Source organism: Carassius auratus, unplaced genomic scaffold, assembly GCF_003368295.1.
Source record: "Carassius auratus strain Wakin unplaced genomic scaffold, ASM336829v1 scaf_tig00214259, whole genome shotgun sequence".
Taxonomy (NCBI): domain Eukaryota; kingdom Metazoa; phylum Chordata; class Actinopteri; order Cypriniformes; family Cyprinidae; genus Carassius; species Carassius auratus.
In genome coordinates this window covers 1,821,568-1,840,748 of record NW_020527582.1, presented here as the reverse complement: position 1 = coordinate 1,840,748, position 19,181 = coordinate 1,821,568, and the positions used below count along the sequence as shown (strand labels likewise).

The 19,181-nt window shown below is 37.0% G+C and overlaps 1 protein-coding gene across 13 annotated transcripts in view; it reads left to right on the top strand.

Moving 5' to 3' along the window:
* LOC113091649 (myocyte-specific enhancer factor 2A-like) overlaps positions 1–19,181 on the top strand; it is a 97,501-nt gene that overhangs the window by 45,477 nt on the left and 32,843 nt on the right. For all 13 annotated transcript variants that reach the window (XM_026257239.1, XM_026257237.1, XM_026257236.1 and 10 more), the window contains one exon: positions 3,058–3,261. In XM_026257239.1, the coding sequence (XP_026113024.1) occupies positions 3,058–3,261 (204 nt within the window). The remainder of the gene's footprint in view (positions 1–3,057; positions 3,262–19,181) is intronic.

Below are 19,181 nucleotides of genomic sequence, written 5' to 3'. Positions count from 1 at the left end.
ACAATTAAATCTGCCATTTTTGGTATGAAGGAGCATTTAATCATGATATACTTGGAAAAGGTCTGTCCAGAGAGATTTTGGAGGCTGCTTTGCCTTGTGTTTGCTCTGCAATAGAGGCAAGCGGAGTCTTAATGACAGTTGGGAGGGAGCAGCTCTCTGTGGCTCTGGGAATTCACACTGCTGTCTGCCTGAGCTTAACTTACTGTTCTCCCTGGACTGCTCAGGTATACAGTCCTGCTTCGCCAGCACACTCCGTTCACTTTCCGTTTATTGATAATGAAAGCTGCTGTGTGTCATTGCCTCATGTCATTGGAGGTTGAATGGATTTGGACGAATGTGCATCAACATAACATTTGTCCTGTGCAGATTTGATTTTGTCCAACAGTAGCTGTCATGGAATTTTAAGCAGCAAGAACAGTCTTGTGAAGTGTGGCATGCTTGTATACTGTACAGTATACAGTATATGTGTAAATATACATATGCATGCATACGTATTGCATATGTATGTATGTTTCAAATAAATGCTGTTCTTTAAACTTTCTATTTATTCGATAATTTTGAATACAATTTATCAGAGTGTCCATAGAAATATTATACAGCATTTATTTATTCAGCTTTTATGTATTATTCAGCTGTTTTCAACATTGATGATAAGAAATGTTCCTCTAGCACGAAGTTGGGATATTTAATTGATTTCTGAAGAATAATGTGACACTGAAGACTGGAGTAATGAATGCTGAAAATTCATCACGGAGATAAACTACAGTTTAAAATATTGTGAAATAGAAAACAGTTATTGTAAATTGCAATAATATTTCACAGTATTACTGTATTTAACACATTCCTGATTTTATATTTAGCATACAAATGAAATACTTTTCTTCTTCTTCTTTTGAACAGTTATATATCTGTAGGCCTATATACAATATGTTTTACCCTGTGTTCTAATTCTAATTCTTGTTATTTTTTGATTACCTCATAATAACATCATATAGCTGCCTTTTTATGCATTAATTGGTTAAATCATGTTCTCAAATGTTTTGTTCTTCTGAAAACACAATTAAGCATTGTAATTACCTGTAATGCAGAACATGTAACATACAGTTGGACCGAAAACAGTATGGATTCAGAGATAGTGTGGTGCTCATTGGATTATATTGTATTGCACCATTTGAATTGAGGGTTTCTGCAAGCTGTGACCAATTAAAGTTGAACAAAGCCAGCTCATCTGCTCAGCTCTGCTTTGTAGGTCAGTGAAATTGGCGGAAGTAATCATACAGCTCTCTCTCTCTCTCCCCCTCTCCCTCGCATGCGCACGCTCTCCAACTTCTTTTCGCCCTAGGCACAGCTTTCCATGGCATCTCTGTAAGTTTTGCCATGTGCACGACACATCCTGCTCATCTTGAGTGTTCATATGCTCATCCATGATGTCGTTCTGACGCTTCTGTATTATGCAAGTAAATCTGCTGCTATCTCCGCTGTTCAACACTTGTTAAACATGAGAGCTGAGCAAATGTATAATTCATTTTCAGGCTTTTGAAGGATCCTGAATGAGCTTCTCGTGGATAATAGGACACATGCTTGGCTTGGCTCACTGTATAGCTTGGTGCATAATGACTGGTCATCTCTAGAAAAGTCCGATAGTTATGGGCGTGTATGTGCGACCTGCAGAATCATATAAGCCGGCTCATGTTTCAGCGATGGCCCTGCAGGAAGAGGCTGTCAGAGGATGCAGGCAGGACTGATGGAGCCCGCTGTCTCCCTAATGGGCTGATTGCACAGGCTGTGGAGCCTCTGTTGCGCTCCTCACGCTGACCTTCTGTCTGACCTGCCATGACATCAGTGTGGCAGCTCTGCTGTCTGCTTGACTCATTATCTCACAGTAACATGGCCCAGGATAGATGGACACCACTAAAACAATTAGACTTTATCAGATCCCGAAAGACAGTCCAAAACCATTGTAAGGGTCGCCACCACAATTATTTTGATCTGTGATTTTAAAGTTATATTTTCAGTATTTGTTAGCTTTCTATTAAAGGGATGTCCTGTGTTCCTATCAAACAATGACTTCGATTGGTCCCTTTTTTTTTTACAATATTACTGAATAAATAAGGTGTGTATTCTTTAACCAAGTAGTGCTACGCATCCCTGCAAATATATTCCACTTTAATTTAATATTAATATTTTCACTTTAATTAGTTTGGTCAAGCATGTTGCCAAAAAACGTATACCTTCAGCATGCTTAGTCTAGGCCAAAACATAAGAAGCTAAATTTTGAGTGAACTTGATTCAGGAAAATATACAGTGATTTTATTTATTTTTTCATATGATTTAGTCATGTTAGTTATGCATCAAGTACACTATGATTTTTGATGATTGAGATCTAGTAGCAACAGCGCATTTTTCCACTTGTGAACAAATCATGGACAGCTTTTCTTGTGCGTGAAATCACCACATTCCAACAAACCAATGAGAATGCGGAACAGTAATGACGATTCATGACAAGAGAGAGTAGGAGTTATAGCTATTATATGTCTGCTCAACCAAATTCCATCCTGGCACAGATTTACAGAATATTACTGTCATTTGGCAAATAAATAATTTATAGACCGTAACATATGTATTACCTTTATTTATTTAGTTATTTATTTTTTATTTAAGCTTTGTTAAATTCCAGATGACAAGAAAATGTATAGTAATACATAATATAGTATAATAAAGTTCCTGAATTGTATGTTTCATTATTATTTGTTTTAATTAAAATTATTTTCTATGTTTTGCCACAAAGGCTGTTTCAACTGACAGTATTTGTGGCAAAACATAGAAAATAATTTTTATTTAAGTGTAAATTGTTGTGAACATGGAACGTTTATGAGATTTCCTTTTTTATTGGTATTAATTGTTGGGCTAATGAACTACAACAGTATGGTATTTTCCTCTGTATTCTCGAGATAATCTTGATTGACTTTCTATATACTAATAAGAATGCAAATTTTGGGGTGTATATGTGTTAACATTTTACTGAGCATTCTTATTTTCTCTGTATTTTTTCCACAGGTTACCTTCACAAAACGGAAGTTTGGTTTGATGAAGAAAGCTTATGAGCTCAGCGTTTTGTGTGACTGTGAGATTGCTCTGATCATATTCAACAGCTCGAACAAACTCTTTCAGTATGCCAGCACTGACATGGACAAAGTCCTACTTAAGTACACAGAATACAACGAACCCCACGAGAGCAGAACCAACTCTGACATTGTAGAGGTGAGTGTGGCCTACTTCTCATTCCTGTAACAAACCATCTTTAATGATTTCATGATGTTTCCATTTACTGTAGTGCAATTTCAGATGTACTATGGCCACAAAAAGTAATTGGACAATTTTAGACATTGACATTTTAAAATGTTTGACTTATTGAATTCGGTAACACAACATCAAACCAAGAGATCCCTTCAAATACATTTGGATTTTTTACGTTTTTTAACAACTTTTGCTTTACTTTTGACCCAATATGATTTTATTTTATTATGTTTTTTAATGTATGACATAAGTTAATCGCATGGGGTGATATTTTATTATATAATGTGCAAAGTCCAAATACTTTTTGGGGTCAATCTATTTGTTTCACAGTTTGAGACTCAAAAAATGAGACTGTAATTGCCTCAAAATATTTAGCCTTTTATCAATATCTAGTTCAGCAGTCAGTTTTAGGTTGAAGTTCAGAAATTATCTATGCACAAATATTCAGCACGTGTGTCCCATAGTGGCATAGGGGACAAACTGATGTCTGGACAGAGTATAACAGTTTCCTTCTCATCCGTGCTTAGATAGGGTTCAGGACGTCTGCAGCCGCTGATAAGTCCAGTCGTACTTAAGCACCGCAACTGACAAAGGGGTATAGATCATGTTACTGGGCACATGGCACAGAACATCCTTTTTTTGTCCACCATTCATGTTTGCCTCAATTAATGAGTGTGTAAAAATTTCTGTTTATACAATTCGTAAAATTGTTTGCTCATCATAAAGCCATCCCAGCTGGCCAAATGAATGCTGTGCAAACCAAAACCATGCTACTGTAGTGTTCAGTGCACAGGAAGCAGGATTTGCCATGCACGCACTGTCCTCATCCATCAAAGCAGCGTTCCAGTTTTATAGGTCAAGAAAATCAGTGAGCAAAGAACAAGAATGCATTCAAAACCTCTCTCTGATGTCATTTTAGAAATATTTTTTTATTCATTCAGTGCTCAATCCCTTACTAATTAGAAATAAAAAATGTCAGAGTGGCATCTATAATATGGACAGAAGATTTGTTTTTTTTTATGGTTTTATCAAGTATACATACAAATTGGCTTATGATTTATAAATATTTTTGTATGCTTTCATATATTCTCAGTTGTCTGCATGGTACTTATATATTATTCATTCTCATGCATTAGATATGTTCTAGTGTAAAGTAAAATTGTAATGCAATTTAAAAAAAATCCTTGTGTAATTATGCAGTTTTTTACCTTTTTTTTTTTTAAGTAAAATAATTTTCTCTCTTCTGTAGAGCACAAAATAAGATATTCTGAAAAATGTCTTTCTTTTTATGTCCATATAATATTGGACTCCACTGACTTACATTTTACGGTGTTCAGCAGAAGAAAGAAATTCATACAAGAATGACATGAGGCTGAGATTTTTGGGTGAAGTACCCCTTTAAAATCTTTTACTTAAAAAAAAAAAGTCTGAAACTGTATAAAAGAAGTCAGCCGAGTTATCTTTTATTCATGCTGATGACACTACTGGTGAATTGCCTGCATGGCAGAGCTGCAGAAGAATGCACAGAGCCATCCATGAGGCCTGAGCTCTCCATCAGCAGCCCATCTGCTCTCTTCCCTGCACAGAGAGGGCCCTCACCTACATTAAAAATGAATGGCCACACTCTCCCCTTATGTAACAGCCACCCCATGTCAGCTTTACCTCTTTACAACAGCTTTTAAAGGGAATGCTGTGCCCCCTCTCAGTGGCTTCATGTCTTTCCCTCTGTGATTTTAAAGAATGGGAAATCGCAATGTTCAATGTTGCAAAACATCCTCATACAGCACTAAAGAGAGCCTCTTTGCTGTTGTGGATTGCCTCTCAATGTCTTTTTAAAGTGAAAAAGGGTTAGTTAAATCCTGTAAGTGTCTTGTAGGACAATAACAAACACATGCAGAGACATGTACTGTACATGCACAGAATCAGGCGTCAGCAGATTTCCTTCTGATGCTTAGTGATGTGGAATGCAGGCTGGTTGCAAGATGCCGCTTTTCCCACGTTGGCCCTCCGGCCGCTGTGGAGGAGCCTGACCCATTGCATGAAGGACCCCAACAAAGCAGCCTTGTCCCTGCTCAGTGGGCCAGCATCTACTCATAGCTGTAGAGATCGCCCACAGCCAGCTCTCTTTCTGTGGCCTTGATTCAGTCGTAAATAAGCAGAGCAGAAATAAACTAGTGAAGCCTCCACTCTCTTTTCCTGCCCGGCTAGTGCTGGAGAAACCAGGAGCGGAGATGTCTGCCTTGGACTTCCATCAGAAATTCTGTTGACTTTGATTCTGGTTGAAAGCAGAAGGACTCCATCGAGACACATGTAAAGATCTGTGCAGGAGTTATAAAGTATACTGATATAGCCAAAGGATATCAGTATCCAGCAATATTGATTTTATCCATAAAAACACAGGCCTGTGTTCTCATATTGTACAGTGTTGCATTCTGAAAGAGGATACCATATAGTGATATTATTAATCAAACAGCATGTACATGCAGGAAGTAACCAAAAGCCCTTTTAAGAAAAGTCAGACCACTCTGTGGCCATCTAGACAATGCTTTTTGCAATATAGGTACTCAATTTCTGCTCCTGTTTAGTTCAGTTGTGGTAAATTAGTCAAAACTTTTCATTTTAAAACAGATTTATCAAAATTGATTTGTTAAGGTTGCTGCTTTATTTGATTACTCACCCTCATATCATTCCAAACCTGTAAGACTTCCATTCATCTTCTGAACACAAATTAAGATATATTTGATACATTATGGGAGCTCTCTGAGCCTTCCATATACAGCAATGTAATTAGCACAATCAAAGTCCAGAAACGTAGCAAGGAGATCGGTAAAATAATTAATGTGACATCAGGGGTTCAACCATAATTTTACGAAGCTATGAGAATACTTTTTCTATGCAAAAAATAAATAAATAAATAAATAACTACTTTATTCAACAATTAATTTCTTCCGCGCCACCCTAGCACCATTTTGGAGAGTATCTAATGATCACAAACAGCCTGTGCTGTTCTGTGTCAGCTGCATCATGCGGATACATTTTCTACATTTATTTACACTTTGATAAATAAAAAAATAAGAATCTGTGTAATGCGTAAAATTACAGTTGAACCAATGATGTAAAATTAATTTGCCTCCTTGCTATGTTTCTGGATGTTGATTATGTTAATTACATTGCTGTCTATGGGAGAGTCAGAGAGCTCTCAGAATGCATCAAAAATATCTTAATTTGTCTTCGGGGTTGGAACGTAATTAATGATAGAATTTTCCTTTTTTTGGGTGAAATATCCCTTTAAAACTGTCAATAGCAAATTTTGAAAATTATATATAGATCTTGCATACTGCGTACATAATGTTCATACAGTTTAATCATTTTAAATGCTACAATAATTAGTTATTGTACATAAAATAAAACAAAAAATATTGACTTCAATATCAGTATTAGCCTGAATTTTAACCCCTTCTCTATCACCCCCCATTTTTGGCATGGAGACACAAATGATATTCCAAAAATAAAAAATATATATATTTATTTATTTAAATGTATAAACAATTGTGTTTCTAAAAGCATTTACCACATCAACATGATGAAGCTAAAGCTACGAGTCTACTCATGCCATGTGTGTTTTTAGAGAATGCTAATAAAAGGCTAATACATTTTTTATGGGTCTCTGTAAGCTCTACTGCATGCTGTTGCCTCATGTCTTGCTCAGCAAACTGCCCCGTTCATGAATGGTTTGAGACATAATCCTCATTATTCCTTTATCATTATTCTTTTGAATAGGGGTACATCCCTAATTTTACAGGCTATAAAAGGTGGTTCTGTAGATTTTTCTAGAGAATCAAGACTTTGTTTCGACTGTTTTGACTAAATAGTGGTGCTTTCATTCTTACAGGTGTCATTTTATGCATTGTCATTTCATCCGTTTTGTCCTTGTATTGATTCTGAAATAACTTTCTGACTGTTTGTCCAGCTTTATAGAAACTGCCTTCTAACAGATCCAGTGTTATTTGAACCTTTACTTTTATGTTTTTGCTATGCAAAAGCTTCTCATAAAAAGGTGAAAAGTTAAACAATTATTTAAAGAATCGATACACCATTCTCTAAACCTCTCATTTCCATTTCCTGTTGCCCTTTCTTCTGGTGAAATGTGTTTCACATGGAGGCACTTATCTAAATAAAAAGATTGTGTTAAAGTGATAAATGCCACACAAACAATCAACATTTTTTTTACTCATTTGTCCTTTTTCCACCCTGTAGAACAAATGCATACTTTGCTGCTTTTTCATTGAACAGCATAAATTCCTGTTCCATGTGAGAAACCAAATCAAAAGTCACATTCCTACTTGCCATCACCATCTGCAGCAAAAGGCCTGGCCTTGTGTGGTCAGAGGAACAGATGTATTGCTTTCCACAGATGGATGTGTGAGCGGGGCACAGTGTGACGACCAGGCTCAGGGCTATGGACTTTGTCTCAAGTCTGGACCGCAGTCGGTACCGGAGCGCTAGACCGAGATCACCACGCCTGAGCAAAAAGAAGTGTGTGCATGTGTGTTTTTGGTGTGTGCGCGCGTCTGCCACACCATGGTTCAACTTCAATAACGCTCTAGGCGACAGGAGAAGCGTTGCGTGAAATCTCCCTTTGTGGATCCTGTCCACTTCTCTGTCTGATTAAAAGTGGCCGCGATCCCATCTGTGTCTCCCTTTTCAAAGGCTGTGGGTCTGAAGCAAGCCCTTTTATTTACTGAGTAGCAGCGCAGGATTGATGGAGCGTTTCCTCAGAGGTTACAGCATGTCCATTCAGTGGCTCGCGGGGGTCTTTAAGGACCACTGGTGTTCCACAGTATTGCGTCTCCACTAGTACACTTTGTCCTTGTTCTCACCTTTTGCATTGCTCGGAGAATGTGAAAGGAAGTGGAGTTGAAAGGACTTTTCATGTATGATGGACCTTAGTCTAGAGATTGTGGATAAAAGCACAGCCCAACACATTTCACTTTTCGAAGACCCTCAAAGTTCTCTGACCTTTTGTGAAAGCATAAGTTAGGATATTGATGATTTTTAAGCCATATTCAATGTGTTTCTTTTTCTAATAGAAAAAAGGGTAAAGGGATGTTCTGGGTTCAAAACAAGTTAAGCTCTATCGACGCAATCTGAGACATGCTGTTAGCACAGACGATCATTTGGATTCTTCAGTTTACAAAAAAAAAAAAAGAAACCACTTTCCGTTGGGCTCGAGTTTTTTAATATTGAATCCTAAATTGTGCATGATCATTTCAGTTTTTGGTAATCTAATTCTCACTTAAAATTGTTAAAAGCAATCATTTTATAATACTTAAAATGCGGTCTTTAGTAGGGATGTGACGGTAAAAATTTTTTAAAATTACGATTATAGAGACCAAAATGAACACGGTTATCAGTATTATCACATGGTATTATTAAAATGTGCTGAAGATGTTCAAAAAGTACCAACACATAAATCACTTCAAGTTTTATATATAAAAAAATCAACAAACAGCCAATAAAATGACTTTCTGTTGGCATAATCACTAAAATGATAACATTAACAATGATGTCTGGATTTTAAATGACAACATGACCGACAATAGTTTAATAGCATGTACAAATGTTTAATGTAAATGTTCAAACTAAGCTAAACCTCACATTTCAGCCTTTAAATAATGAAAAGGGTAAAGTCAAAATGATAATTGATAAAAAAATGATTATATGTATTTTATCTGCTCCATAAAAAAATCTAGATAACTCATCTGAATAGTTTAAATGTGAAGAATCGACATAAGCATGTTTTTCATCAACCGGTCAAAATTTACAGCAGGACATGCAAATTTTGTCAGTTTTTGTCCAGACAGAAACTGCTCACAGGCTGAACGTAAATGTAAGTCTCTGTAAATCCACTCACTGACAGCAGGTGGCGCTTATGGAAAAGCTGTTTCCCATAAACTCCATGGACACTCATATCTTGAAAATAATAATTGGCTTACAGGTGAATAAATAATTTTCTGATATCTTTTTACGTATGGGAAATTTTTAGTTTTTATTTACTTTACATGAAAATGGCTTTTATGACACTAATCTCAGGTTAACATGCGTAACGTTTAAGCCTTGTGTATACTTTCAAAACTCTTTATAATGTTAATACTGGTGCAGGGTAAAAGTATAAGTGCACATGTGACATTGCTTGTTTTGACAAACTAATGGACGAGCTGAAAAAATTGAGCTTAACTTGTATAAATACATTCCTTTAATTTCTTTGAATTTGATTTGTTATGGAATTTCCTCTTACTGTAAGTCAATTTCAATTAATAAAATGGTAGACAGACAAAGACAATATTACGAATGAGCAAAAGTACAGTCTTTACAATTGTCCCGTCCAAAGAAAGTCTTGATAGTTCCAGTTTTTTTCTAATTGAATTCTGTTTGTGCTCCAAATGAAAAAGCTGCTGCAGGTAATTAAAATAATTAAATCATCCTTCCTCTTGTTCCTCTCCAACTGGAGGTAATGAAATCTTGGTAGCTCTATGCTGGTATTCTGAATACAGGCCGCTCAGTGTGCACATAGGATTCCTTGAAATCAGATATCAAGTTCACAGCAGATATGTGGCGTCCATTTGTCCCTTTTACCCCCTCGCCTCTGTTTGATGCTCTCGACAGTATTACTCAGCCGTGCTGATATCAGTCCATTCTCATTAGCCCAAATTATCACGGTTTGAACACATTAACAGTCCCAGCTGACAGCCGTTCTATTTAATGCTGGGTAAAGTCTGGAAGCTGCAGACTTGTATTCATATGGCATATGTTTGCTTTGGTTAGATTTACATGTGTGACTTTTTTCCACCGCTGTCACCATGTTGCAAATAACCGAACCGGTGTGTCTGTTGTTGTGAACGGCTGGCTGACCATTTGCAATACTTGGTTTGTTGTTGTCTGAGGTGTAATTTACCTGGTTCAAATAGTAAGCAAATCAGGGAATGATTCAGGCAAATGTTTTTGGGCCTTCATAAGATGTTTGCATTGTTGTGTGTGGTTTTAAAAAAACAAATGCTTTTTTTTCTCTCCTAAAGAAATATTCAAAGGTACAGACCAGTACAGAAGACTGGTATTACAAGTGGAATATTTCAACAAAGCAAGCATATTGTTTTTAAGTTGATACCTTTTCATGCTAAAACGGAATAAGCATTTTGCATATAAGCAAAAATAAATTCTGTCATTATTCAAAATACTAAAGGATGACAGAAAGTGCATATGAGGTAAAAATAATTTTCACAGAATTTTAGAAAATGGTCTTTGTAACTGGTCTCGAGACATCTTTTGAGAATTATTTCCTGGCAAAGACATACTCGAGAATCGCAGGATATGTAAATCTTGACCATTCCCAAATGTCAGCCCTTCTTCTGTCGGTTCTCCATGAGATTCCTGTTTTGTTCCGTGTGAATAACACCATTGTTTTACCACAAGCACGGGACAAAAAGCAGTCACTCTGCCTTTCATCTGAACCTTTGAAGCTGCATTCGGCATATGAGCATCTCCAAACAGCCGCGCAACTGTATTAGCTATTCTATGCATATTCATGTTCGTACAGAAGCTCTTGAGCTTGTAACAAGAGCTCGCTTACAGTTTCTATTGGCTCTGGATGTGGATGTAGTAAGGAGCCGGTGTCTGGGGAGGAGAGGAAGGAAATGAGGCTATGCTGTGGGACTGGGGGAGGGAGATATTTTTGATAAGGGACTTTTATTCATTACTCTGGTTGAAGGCAGGGTGGCACAAGGGGATGGCTGATGTCATTGGGTCTGGGGATTTTTGGGACATCCACCACAACACACAACTCTGTGTTATGTCAGTTATGTAGCCAAAGCTGTTAAATCAATCGTCATTTTATCCGAGCACTTTGGTACGAGTGCTACAATGCCTCTGTAGGCTAGTGAAGTTTTTTTTTTCTTTTCTGTAAATATGCACTCTTTACAAGATAATTGCATTTATTTTTATAGCTGCTTTACTGTTTTGTTGGGAGCTTTGCACTGAATTGTTTGTGCTGTCAATCAAAGCTCATGCGGTGATTAAGACCCGACTCTGCCTTAATGAATGCAAATTGGCACATCTGCTTCTGTGAGCTAGCTGGCCAGACTGTTCAATTAGCGTGATTGATCAATTATCCTCCTCCTGCTGATGTGAGGATGGAGGGAGAGTGGCGGAAAGAAAGAAAAGCAACAGTGCGAGAAGTGAGAGATGGCGAGGAATGCTTGGGTCCAAATCCCTTAAGTCTGTCTATTAAAATATACTCTTTAGATTTGATTAGACTAAATTGATTGTGATGGAATGATTTAAAACATGCTTACACTTTCAGCAGCACAGATGTAAAATTGACTTTGACAAGACAAATTTAAATCCTTAAATGCGTTTTTCAGGAAAACCAGTCTGTGATTTGTTTGTAGCATGTAGATCGACCATCATTGGGCTTGATCATCATTGATATGCAACTTCATTATGCTAAATTTGGCTTTCTGGCATTTAAAATTCTTTTAGCAGCTATTCTACCGTTCAAAGGTTAAGTGTTTTTTTTTTTATTATTCTTATTTTTTTCAAGTCTGTATTTATTTGATTAAAAATACAGTACAAACAGTAATATTGTAAAATGTTTAACAATATTGTAAAGTGTAAAATTACCTTTAAAACAATAATTTTCTATTGGTATATATTAAAATGTAATTTATTTCTTTCATGGCAAAAGTACATTTTAGTAGTCTTCAGTGTCACAAGATCCTTCAGAACAAGATCCTTCACAAGGTGCTTATATAACATTTATTATTATTTTGCAGTATTTTTTGTTTCCTGTGTCTCACTTTAAAGGGCTGCATCAGGTCTCAATGTTCGTCGTTGTACTATTCTTTGAAACCTCAGGGGAGCGATGAGGAGTAATTGTCCTCTAAAACCGGTGAGAAGAAGTCATTTGCCAGTACAAGTCTTGTGATGAATTAATCATTTCTTTATGTACAAACTTAAAACAATTTTAAACTATTGGCTGTATTTTGAATCAAACGCAAGACAACTGTAAGCAAATAGTGTATAATTAATATCTAAATTAATTCTTATTCTGTTTTATAAATTAAAAATAAAACATACTTCAAATAAGAAGCCTTGGGCAAACTATGCAAAAAAAAAAAAAAAAAAAAATATATATATATATATATATATATATATATATATATATATATTTCCCATCAAAAAGCACCTGATGGAGTTTAAACTTCACATTAAACTGCTTCTGTTTCACTCAAACACTGGCACAGACGTGCATGTTCGGCTAGAATAGCCCTGAACACTTGCATGTTTGGATGCGGAGCTATTTGGAAAGTAAAAAAAATGCTGTGCACTCCGCTACGCGAAATGAGTTTGCACGCACTTTTGCGGCAAAACCGCGATGACGTCATATTTTCTGTGCTCACCCAAGTGAACTTGTGGACACATCAATTAGAAATCAGCCTTGACACAGAGAAAGGGACGATGTTCCGGCCAGCCGGGGTTCATCTTTGGGATAAAAATTTGCTGATTTTTTTTACAGTTACGTTTATTTTATTTTATTTATTGTTTTTATTTAAATTTATGTTATAACATGTTTGATTGGTAAAAGAAATGTTGTAAATTAAAATCAGATAGTCTTCCGTGTCTGGAATGGATTTATTCTTAAGTCTATAAGGTAACAATAATATAATAGCCTTGCTTGAAATGGGTTTGGCTAAAAGAAAATTTTGGTTTAATCTATACTGCTAGGAACTTGTACTATATTGACTGGGTTAAATAGAATGGCATTACTAAAAAGAGACTAAAATACAGTTTTCATTGACTAAAACTAGACTAAATGTCATCAGTTCTCGTAGACTAAAACTAGATTAAAATGCAGACTAAGAAGAGTATGAACGTGACTAAAACTAATACAACTAAAATGACAGCTTCACACAAATACTAGACTAAAACTAAAATTAAAACAGGCCGCTGAAAACAACACTAATTCACAATACAGCACAGCATTGAGTGCCTTATTTTTTTTTCGTAAAATTGCTGCTTCAAGCTAAAAATATTAAGAACAAAAATTTTATATTTTATTTTATTTTACTCTACAAAAGAAAGAAAAATTGAGATTTAGCATTAGATTGAGTAAGTGATGACACTTATTTTAAGTCTTTGAATGATGATGCCTTGAAGTGGCATTCTTATGCTAGAAGATAATGTCCCTGAAAGTGAACAATAATTTTACAGATGCTGCACAGTCATATATGTGCTGTAGCTGCTGGGTGACCAATCAGCATCCAGGACTGGAACTATCCGTTTCACAAGCGACGTTCCGAAATTGCTTTTTACATTTGTCAACATTTTAGCCTTCTGTAATGAAGAGAGAACCGTGTTGTTAATACCTTGAAAATGACAAATTCATCCCTCTCTTAGCAAGCTTAGGTGACAGTCTAATGGGAGTATTATTTATAGGGCCCTGTTGATTAAGACTTAGCTGCTAAGCTCATTTTCCAAACATTAGTGGTAGCGTGTCTCTGAGGGGCCTGTCTGTGCTGTTTCTGAGACAGATCAGGGCTGGAGTGCTGGTATCTTTAATGGTGACACCCAGATAATAGAGCCCTGCTATCAGGCACCATATTCAGGCCTGAGTGTCCTTCCAGTCACATTTGCCCTGCCTTATGTGGGGACACCAGACATAACGGAGCTCTTTCTGCTCTCTTGTTCACAAGATATCAGGAAGTAATCATTTGATACTATTGGAAAGACAACCCAGGGATAAGATCTTACAAACATAACCTAGTCCATCTTTTTAATTCGATTATGTGATTGTTTCAACACTGTCAAGTAAATTAGGTCACTTTTGCCGCGTTTCCACCGAAATTACCCGGAACATTTGTACCAGGAACTTTTTTTCCCAGGAACTTTTTTTCCCCCAGACCTGTTGCTTTCTGCGTTTCCACCGCGGTGTAAAGTACCGGGTAGATTAGGCAAATAGACTGGTGACGTAGGTCTGCGCGCGTTTCTCAATACAAAGTACCGCTGATAAAAAAAAAAAAATTAAAAAAAGTACGCTGATTTTGGACGTGCATCGTCGGTAGTTGGTTCAGACTTTGTGCATTCGTCTCAGGAGTGTGATATCCGCGACGACGCAAGTCCGGTAAATATATAAACAGCAGCGTACTTGATAACTTTAGTCTGCTAGTCATGGCTACTGCAATTTTCCTTACTGTATATTTACAATAAAACGAAATATGATATCAAATACCACTGCCTCCTTTCGTTTTCATTTAAGCATAATAACAGCTGCAGAAATGTACTTAGTTCAGGGAAATGTGTATATGCAGCCATTACAATGAAACGAAATATTATATAAATTTGCCTTTTTTATTTTCATTTTAACATATAGATAAATTGAATACAGACCAAAGAAAACCTGTTAGATTTACCCCGCAGCTGAATTATATGTTATGTTTAACCACTAAAGACACATCAGAGCCAGCGGCACATATCAGAAGGTCTATCCCAGGAGAGGCTGCTCTCTGCGGATACATGAGGACTGAGCTCCCGCTGATTGAGTGGAGCTCACCGTCTACGAGATCGGCGAAACACATTTTTTAAATAGGCATGATCTTTATAAATAAACCATAGATTTGAGTTTTAAACAACTACTTCTCGCCTGAAATAATTTTAAAATTACATTTCATGACACAATAACAGTAATATTTGAAAATTATCCGAATACATGGTGGTTGAATTCAACCAATGCTGCGTGAACTCAGATTGCTTTGGCTACTGCAATTTTCCCCTCAGTATATTTACAATAAAACGAAATAGGATATAAAATACCACTGCCTCCTTTCAATTTCATTTAAACATAATAACAGCTGTAGAAATGTACTTAGTTCAGGGATTATTGTAACGTTATATACAGCCATTACAATGAAAGAAATATTATATAGACTTGCCTTTTTATTTTCATTTTAACATATAGATAAATTGAATACAGACCAAAGAAAACCTGTTAGATTTACCCCGCAGCTGAATTATATTTTATGTTTAACCACTAAAGACACATCAGAGCCAGCGGCACATATCAGAAGGTCTATCCCAGGAGAGGCTGCTCTCTGCGGATACATGAGGACTGAGCTCCCGCTGATCGAGTGGAGCTTACCGTCTCTGAGATCGGCGAAACACATTTTTAAATAGGCGCTGTCTTTATAAATAAACATCAGATTTGAGTTTCAAACAACTACATTCTCGCCTGAAATACTTTTAAAATTACATTTCATGACACAATAACAGTAATATTTTGAAAATGTTGATCCGAATAAATGGTGGTTGAACTCAACCAATGCAGCGTGAACTCAACCAATCAGAATGTTTAGCGCCAAAGTCCCGCCCCCGAAAGTTCCTGAACTTTAAAAAAGTACCACCTCGCCAGCAGGGACTTTCTGGGGGGCATTTTTTTACCCGGAACTTTTATTTAGTTCCTGGTTCCCGCGGTGGAAACACACCAAGTACCGGACCAAGTCCCTAGTTCCTGGGTAAAGTTCCTGCGGTGGAAACGCGGCTTTTGAAAGTTCATTCAGTGATAGGGCAAACTCTGAAAGCAGGGGCATCTGAGTCCTTCCTTGAGGTTTTGGCAGGCACGCCATTAAGGGATCACTCACTCGCACAATGACGCCACTCACCTCACGCTCTGGCGCGGACGACGACCCCTATGGTTCTGGGCTATTAACCTAGTCTGCGAGGATTAATCCAAAAGGGGTCAGGGGCTTAATTTGCACTTGATATGCACGATGACAACACACAAGAAAAGATTGCATTTTAATTGGCAAACGCTTAACTTAGTGGCTTGACTTTGGGCTGGCCAGGGGCCAGACTGACTATGTGATCTGCTAAAGCCGTGTTTGACATTTGAAAAGGCTGAAGGGGGATGCATGGTCAGTTACACTGCTCCGCTCATCCTGGGTGGCTCTTAAAATGAAACCGACAGTGTCTTCATTTTTTTCTGAAATGCATTTATAAATGTTACCATTACTTTTTTTATACTCACTCCATAGCAATTTTTTTTTTAAAGCTCTTCCAAAAACTTTTGACTAGATCTCACTGATAACAAAATTTTATAAAGTTAATCATTTCCATTATCTTCATTGTCCCTGTTTAGCAGCTGTCAGTTCTGTTTCGGCATATCTGATTTTCACACTGTTTTGATAAACTACTTATTAAACCTGGTCTAATTTCCCTCATGATCTGTAACATATCACTTCATTTCTGCAATCTCCGTTTCATTCTATTCTCAATTCCCATTGCTTGCTCTTTAACGTCTCATCTACTGCCACTCTTATCCATTCCCTCCTTCATTTTTTAAAGCTTTTTTCTTTTTTCGTTCCACGGCTTACTCTCACATCTACTGTAGCTGTCTTCATATTAAAGTGCTTATTAAGTCAAACCGAAATGTCAGCAGTATTGACATAAAGGAAAGGTGTCTTCTTTAGGATATTCTGATATATGTGCTCTGATATCCCTCCAATATGAATTTTAATAATGAGCTGAAACCTTATATTTTAATACACTAAGGAGGACTTATTTTATTAACCTGACTTTTGATTTTCTCACCATTTTCATATAGTGATATGCTCCATAGCGTCACCACCAAACATCACCGTTGGTGTTTTGAGGTGTGAACGGCGAGTTGCTGCACATCATTTTGAATGTTGGTTAATATGCTATCTTGGTCTCATCTGACCACAGAATCTTTGCCCTCATTGCAACTGGGTCACTCTTTTTGGCAAATTATAGTTTTGCTTTCACACATTCTGAACGCTTCAGATCCTTCAGTATAATCGTTGGCATGCTCATGCAGAGTTTTACGGAGGGTTCTGGATGGTTTCATGAACTTTCAATTTGCTGATGAGTGAATTAACAGTTCAGTTAGACTCTTTAGTCATTATTTTCACAGCTATCCTTTAGATGTACAACCTGAACAATGACGTTTTAACAGTGTTTTCGTCCTGATAATGTAGTAGCTGTTTTAGTGATTCACAGGTACAAGCAATTGTTATGTTTTATGGTTTTACAAAAGAAAATTATCCTTCATTAATGAGCCACATAGAGGTTGTATGGGTTATTACATTTTAGGGTTATTAGATATGTTCATAACAAGATGTTTTTGCATGCATGTTTGGGGTCTAACCGTGTCAGTAGTGAAAGTTCTTCAAGACCAAGTCTGATTGTGACAAGAAATGCATTCTGCATTTGACCTTGTACATGAAGCTTTTATAAGGAATGTCTGACCTCATCTTAAGGGGGTGGTTTACCTTATAAATAGTTAAAGTAGAATGGTTTTCTTATCACTGGGGTAAATCAATGACCAAACTCTGGCAACAGTTCACCTGTTTTGTCAATCTACCCGCTGAAAACAAACACTGCTTTCTCTAAGTAAGCATGGTCTTGGTATTTTCTGGAGAAAAGTGTTGTCATTTCTGCTAATTATAATAAGAGGAATCAGAAGTGTTTAGGTTTAGTGCAAGGATTAAGATAAGTCTACAGACAAGTGTACTACAATCATTTGATACTTAACTGAAACATAACTGATGTTATCTATCTATTAATTCTAAAAAGGCCACTTTTGAGCAATACAACTTTTGGATGCTATTGATATTTAAACGAGTGTGAGAAAGAGTTTGACACTGACCAGTAGATTGTAACATTTTGTTAGTGGACAGTGTCATAAAATAAAGTGGAATTTGTTTTTGCAAATTTATTTTGTTTTTAATTTGCATGGAAATGTACATTTACTCTTCAACGGCCTGGTGAAAAAGTCCCATTTTCTAAACAAATGGTCTATTCCTACTGGAATGAAGCACGTAAGTTGGGTTAAAAAAGTCTTAATATACCACACTAAGAGCTGCAACAATAATGGTGTTGAACCAAGCCTCCTGCAGCTTTTCAAAGTGCCCTTTTTTATAGGACAAGGACTCCCTTTCCTCTGGGCTTTCAGTCTAGAACAAGAGCACAGCCCCTCTTTGGAACAAGCCATTTTCTCTCTCTTTTGAAACAAAGAGCTACATTTGGTTCATTCTTCTGATAGCCACTTTATAAGACTCTATGTCTCTGACAGCTCTCTAGATACAAGGTCTGAATTCGTGGTAATTGTTGTTCTTTTCTCTTTCACATGTTAAGTGTGACCGGGTTGCTGTGGAAACACAGTTTGGTGTTTACTTCACAACAGAGACCAGCAAGAATCAGAGGCAACAGACTATTTCTCTTTTACTTAAAAGTATCCCTCCCAGAAGTGAATATACAGGATGTAAGACATTAAAGGATTTAAAGTAAGGCTGCGTGCCACATCAAGCCAAACTTTATACTTCCTAGCAAACATGGACTGTACATAGAAACATAATCAATGACACATCATTTAGGAGAGCGCATTTAACAGACGAGGTGCACTAGGGGTTGTGTTGAATTGATGAACGTGAAACCCTTAAGCGCACCGGTTTCGTACCCTCTCGCAGTGCTCTTTGAGAACGTCCCTGCTCCCTTTGAGCATGATGCTTGTTACCTGGTTACTGCCAAGAGATTCTTGTTTTCAGCACATGTCGTGCTTCATTGACGTCAGAACCTCTTTTTTCACCCCCCCCCCCCCACCATCTCTCTCATTTTCTAGCAAGACTTATATATTTCATTTAAAAACCAGGCTTTCTTCAAGAGGCTGAAATAAAAAGAAGACAAAGCAACAAATGGCCCAGAGCGAGGTGGGTCTTTGGTAAACATTAGTCTCCAATGAGACTAATGAGGCAGGCTCTAATCTCAAGTGCTTGAACATAGATGCGCTGACTCTGAGCAAATAACCCTGGTGCTTA